Genomic DNA, 6221 nt, shown 5'->3' with positions numbered 1-6221 from the left:
TATTTATCCTTGACAGTTATATCATACATTTCTCTTTAAGCCACCCTAATCAATCGTTTTCCTGGAATTAGATATACAATAAGTAAAGTTTAATATAGTGAAAATAAAACTGAGAAGATATCATTGTAGACAACATATTTGAATGTATACTCTGTTTGGATAAACTAAAGGTCAAAGAAACATTTCATTAGTAAGTTAATCTTATGCATAAAAGTATTTTTATCTAGACATTCAAATATCTTCATATTTAAATAATATAATATTCTTAAATCAAGAGAATTGAGAGAAATTCAGTAGAAATAAATGAAACAGTTTAAAAATAAATTGACTCTACATTCAAATTTTCTCCAAGTCAAAGATACTTGGAATGATTGGCAAATACCTTCAATGTATTGCATTTAAATGAATACTCTATTTTGAAAAAAATGTGACATTTTACCTTTGAAATGGCAGATGAGACTAATATTTTAAGTCACGTTGTTCTCTATCTACCAAGAAAGCATGTGAAATGATAATATGCTAAGGAATCACAGGGTTTCATGTATGAGTTTGATTTTTTTCATTTTAGGAAATTAGAATCATTATCATAAATGTAACTGCTTTAGATCAGTATGTCACGTTTTTACTACATAATTGTGATTTTTTAAAAAGCTTCAGAACCTTGCAAATGAGTTTATTAAAATATTATGTAATTTAGATGCAAACGTGTACAATTTTCTTTGACCACTAAGGGGCTTTAGAGTATATCATTAATAGCTTAGTGTTTCAAAAGATTCACAAAGAGCAGTTAATTATGATATAAATAAAGAACAGAAATTCCAGTTTTCTGTGATTTTTTTCCTGGTGGATATCAAATTAGTATTGCTTCTTGCTTTTATAGTACATCCTTTCCAAACAGACTCCATTAACTGACACGTCTCTATATCACTCAAGCTTTCTAATACAAGGAAAATCTTTGCCAAGTTCATTATCTCATTATATTTTTATGATTTTATGGTGAAGCTAATGCAAAAATATCTCCTAGGTGACTTATTCAATGACCTTTGGAGACTCTGGAATTCGGAGTTCATATGTGTCATACCTTTATAGTTTCACCTCAGTTTTAAATTGTAGTTAGAATTCTTCGAATTCCCTTCATGTCTAGCTCTACTCCTCTGTACCATTATATTAGCTTTTTACATTATAATCATAAAACTACTCCACTGTTATGGGCTGAATTGTGTCCCCTCAACATTCATATGATGAAGTCCTTTTTGACACAGTTCCTTGTTACAGTCTGAATTGTGCTCCCCAAAATTATACGTTGAAGTCCTAACCCCAACACCTCAGAATGTGACCACATTTGGAGATAGGGCATTTAAAGAGATTAAGTTAAAATAAGATCATTAAGGTGAGCCCTAACCCAATATGACTAGTATCCTTATAAGATGAGAAATTTAGACACAGGAATGTAATGGAGGGAAGACTATGTGAAGATAGGAGAGAAGACAGCAGTTTACAAGCTAAAGAGAGAGGCCTCAAAGAAACTGACCCCGCCCAAAATCCTGACTTTGGACTTCCAGCCTCCAAAACTGTGAGAAAATTAATTTTTGTTGTTTAAGCCACCTAGTTGGTGGTACTTTAGTACAACAGACCTAGCAAACTAATACACTCATTGAATTGGATATGAACAATCAAATATATTGTCTGTAGTTTTAAGGGGAGGAAGACTGAGAATAAAGTCCGGACCATTTTCATAAATCCTCTATATGCACTACTACTTGTCCCATGCATGTTTTACTATATTTCATATTTTAGTAGATCATCTTTTCTGTTTTTGTTTGTTTGTTTGTTTTGTTTTGTTTTGTTTATGAGTACTTATGGTGGAAATTTCCATCAGTCATGTGCACTTATAAAGAGAGAGACATATCATACAGGCCTTTCTCTGCCTTTGTCTTATGATGTAAAAGGCAGAGGAGACAGCACTCTGGCCCAAACTGATATCTGTCCTTCAGGAAGGCATTCTCTCTTTCTTCATTTCAGTACAAGATCCACTCATCATTTCAACAGGACACATTGACCACTCAGTTTTTTGCTACCCTCCCTGGAGGCTTGACTAAATTCTGGCGAAGTCAATATGAGCAGAAATAATGCATGGAGCTTTCATAATACATCTTTAAGAGAGAGCCGGTTGTCCCCTAATTTCCTCTTCTCCCTTCCTTTTGTGGGCTGGGATGGAGGAGTGATGGTGGTGTTGAGCAAGTTTTACCATGAGAATATAAATACCCAGAAGACTGCAGAGCAATGGAATGAAAGGGACCTACATCTTAGGAGAATTTTATGGCAAAAAGTTACTTCCCCTTCTCAGAATTTCCATGAGACAGACCTCTATCTTCTTGGAACCAAGGTATTTTGGACTTCTTTCTTACAGTGGCCCAGCCTGCACCTAAGTATATCATTATCATCGATTCAAGCTAAATCATCACATAGAAATATAATATTTGTTTAGGGGATAAGAAAAAAATAAGGCCAATGTAATTTTAAGCCTGTACCATCTGTATACTTGCTACTATAATTCAACTCTCACAATATATATGGTCCTGAACTAATAAATACAATTCATTATCTAATCCCTAACAATAAATCTATTCTGTGGCAGGGGGGAGGAAATTCACTACTATTTATTTTTAAAATCCCTATAAAACAAAAATTTATATCTAGTTGTACTCAACCTACATAAAGAAAATCAGTTATCAGTTCTGATTTGATTGCATGATTATAAGTTTTTAAATAAAGTGATTAAAATTTTCTAACTTTGGATAATCTAGATAGCCTTATTGAATTCAAAATAAAGTACATAGCTCTTAAACATCTACTTAATACAGGCAAGTGTTTATTAATTAAAAAAAAACAACTAGGGGGTAGGGTGTTTCTAAACGCCCAATAGTTTACAAAGTTTGAGGTGAAAACACATTATTAATATCAATCATTTCCTTTATATCAACACACTTTCAAGTAATCTAGTAATTAATCAACTGAAAAAAAAATTAAGCTGTATCTTGACCTTAAATTTCGGGAGCAATAATGTCTGATTGGCTGTCAGATAAACAGCAAGAATTTACCAGCTGAGGATTAAAGGAAACTGTGCCCTCTGGTGATGGAAATGACAGCAGCTGCACAGACCTCTTGAGATTTTATTTTTTGATTGTGACATTGGTGATCTGCTGATTTTCTAGTCCTGCCCAGCCCAACTGTCTGCAGTTTCGTATCCTTGCCTTCTTCACAGTTGTGTGGTTCCATCTGGTCAGTCTGTCTTAGGCAAATCAGGCAACATAGAATCTCACCTTTTTATATATATTTAAAGGACATATTCAGAATTAGAATTAGACCTAATTTTAAATAAGCTTTGGGGACACTCTTGATAAAGCTTCCCATTGGTTTTACCATGATCTTGAAATATACAGACTTAAACTATTGATGAATTTTTGAGAAAAGGGAAATGAACCAAGATAATATTTGTAATTATATTACTGTAGCACATGAACAGTTCCTTCTAAAATTATGTTTTCATGCATGTTAAAAATAACCTTCAGTGATATAGGTTTTACCTTTCCCCAGGCAACTTCAGAATCCAAATTACTAGGCATTCCTTCAACTACTGATCTCTTTGTCAACTCCATATCTGTAGCTGCCAGCCATTCTGTCAAGGCATTCATTTCCTTTCGCATCTTCCGGGACAATTTCAAGCATTTCTCCAACTGTTGCTTTCTTTCTGTTACCTGAAAAAAAAAATGATAATAAAATGTAATTTGATTTACTTCTTCAATTCAGCTTTAATTATAGCTACTTAATTCAAATTTTCATAGTTTTTCATTTTAAAATCATCTTTTTCTCACTTTAAAATATTTTAGAAAAATCATATGTTCTGAATATTAGTAGCGAATAAACACAATCTAGAAAAGATGAGATCCTGTCTCTAAAAGATAGTGTCCTGTATCAGGTAGAAAGAAAAGCTATAATGATTTTCTCCAATGTGAATAATTCATGGCCATTTTTTTAAAGTAAATAGAATGAGGTAAGTTAAACTGAAGATAGGACACATTTCTTTTAGAAAACCTTCAATCACTAGTCGAAGAGATGGGTAAGCAGGTTGACAATTCTCTGTATACAAATTAGGCTTGCTCTTGCAGGTAAAGAATCAAAAAGAAGAAAGAATATTATGTCGCTAGAGGCAAAGGTATTTCTATAATGCTTAGAATGGTCAATGTTATTATCATTGCATCTGTAAAGTGTCTAACTTTTGCACAAAAACCAGACAAAAAAATTGATCACTTCTTCCTTAAACATACTTTTGCCATCCGATGAAGGCGAACAAAAAATTAATTCCAAAACAAAATTTTCACTCTCAGTAATAAAGAAAATCATGATTTGATTGTGTGTTCCAGTTCTCAGTGTTTAAAATTAAGACCCTCCATTTATTCGAAAAAATCCAAAACACTAATTCGAAAAGATATATGCATCCTTATGTTCATTGCATCATTATTTATGATAGCCAAGACGTGGAAGCAACTTAAGTGTCCTTCAGTATATGACTGGATAAAGAAGAGCTGATACACACACACCCAATGGGATATTACTCAGCCATAAAACAGAATGAAATGTTACCATTTGTAACAACATGGATGGACCTAAAGGGTGTTACGATAAGTGAAATAAGTCAGAGAAAGACAAATACCATATGATTTCATTTATATGTGAAATCTAAAAACAAAATAAACAAGTAAAACAGAAATGAACTCGGTACAGAGAACAAATTGATAGTTGCTAGATAAGAAGGGGGTTGGGTAGCTGAGTGAAAAAAGGAGAGGGAGTATGAAGTACAGATTGGCAATTACAAAATAGTCTTGGGGATGGAAAGACAGCATAGAGAATATAGTCGGTAATATTGTAATAAATATGTATGGTGTCAGGTTGGTACTAGACTTATAGAAAGGAAGCACTTCATAAATTATGTAAATGTCTAATCACTATGCTGTAAACCTGAAGTTAATATAATATTGAATGTCAACTGCAATGGAAAAATAAAATAAATAAAAATAAAAAACAAAAATAAGACCTTCAAAATCAAATTCTTCCTCATTCTCATACAAAGAATGAACAAATTTGCATTTCCCCCACCACATTTCCAGATGTGTCTACATTTTTTAAGTGTATAAGTTGGTTCATTGGTCAAATGCAAAGCCCAGAATCTCTTCCTGATACATTATAAATATAAAACAAGTGAAAATATTTTTAAAGAATTTAAAATGCTACAGTCAAAATACCCTGAAACTGCAATATGAATTCTAAATACTCAACAGAACTTATTAGTTTCTTTAACAGAGGTGTGTATACATTTAAAAAAATGTGTAGTCCCTTCTCCTTTTCCCTTCTTGGAAATAAAAGCATCTGCCGTTTTGACTACAAGGATTTTATTCATGTGTGGAAGAAAAAAAATACACCTTATGATGTGTTTCTATGCATACTTATTTTTTCTATGCACTACTGATAGAAAAGAATTCTAGATTTAATATTTCAAAGAAATTCTATCTTCCCAGAGCTAATGCATTATTGATTTTTATTTATTCTATTTTGTTTATATCCAGCTAAATAGGATTTAATAAAACAGGAGACACTGCCATCTTAAGGAAAATTGAGTTTTACACTTTTATGTGTGTGCTGGAGAAAGGATACATTTAAAAGAGTGCCACCTGCAGTAGAATGTTTTAAGTCATTGTTTCATTAATACTTAAAAATGTGAGGCTGATAAGTATTGAGTATTTGAGTCTGAATATTCGAGGCAGATATGAATATTACTGTTTATGTATATTTCCATAAATATCAAAACATAGAGAAGTCACACAAGGAATTGTAAGTATTATTATATCTAGAGTGGTAGATATATCTTTCAAAAAATTAAAGAGATTTAGATAGAAAATACTGTGATTTTTATTCATTGAATAATTAAGCTAAGTTGATGATATTAAACAAGCTAATAAAATTGTGTTCTGTAACAAAAATAATATGGACTGAATTGCATCCCTCCAAAATATGTTGAAGCCCAAACCTCCAATGTAACTGCTACCTGGATATAGGGCCTTTAGTAAGTAATTAGGTTAAATGAGATTATAAGGCAGGATCCTAATCTGATAGGACTGTGGCTTTATTAGAAGAAAAATCTTTCTCCCTCCCTCCCCTCTCTC

General features: G+C 32.3%; 1 protein-coding gene across 1 annotated transcript in view; it reads right to left on the bottom strand.

Annotated features, from left to right (window-relative positions):
- DMD (dystrophin) overlaps positions 1–6221 on the bottom strand; it is a 1580480-nt gene that overhangs the window by 1174420 nt on the left and 399839 nt on the right. The window contains exon 32 of the mRNA XM_006911463.3: positions 3588–3758. Coding sequence (XP_006911525.1) covers positions 3588–3758 — 171 coding nt within the window. The remainder of the gene's footprint in view (positions 1–3587; positions 3759–6221) is intronic.

Source organism: Pteropus alecto, unplaced genomic scaffold (genome assembly GCF_000325575.1).
Source record: "Pteropus alecto unplaced genomic scaffold, ASM32557v1 scaffold414, whole genome shotgun sequence".
Taxonomy (NCBI): Eukaryota; Metazoa; Chordata; class Mammalia; order Chiroptera; family Pteropodidae; genus Pteropus; species Pteropus alecto.
Note: the sequence above shows the minus strand (reverse complement) of the source record. Positions and strands in the feature narration are given on the sequence as shown.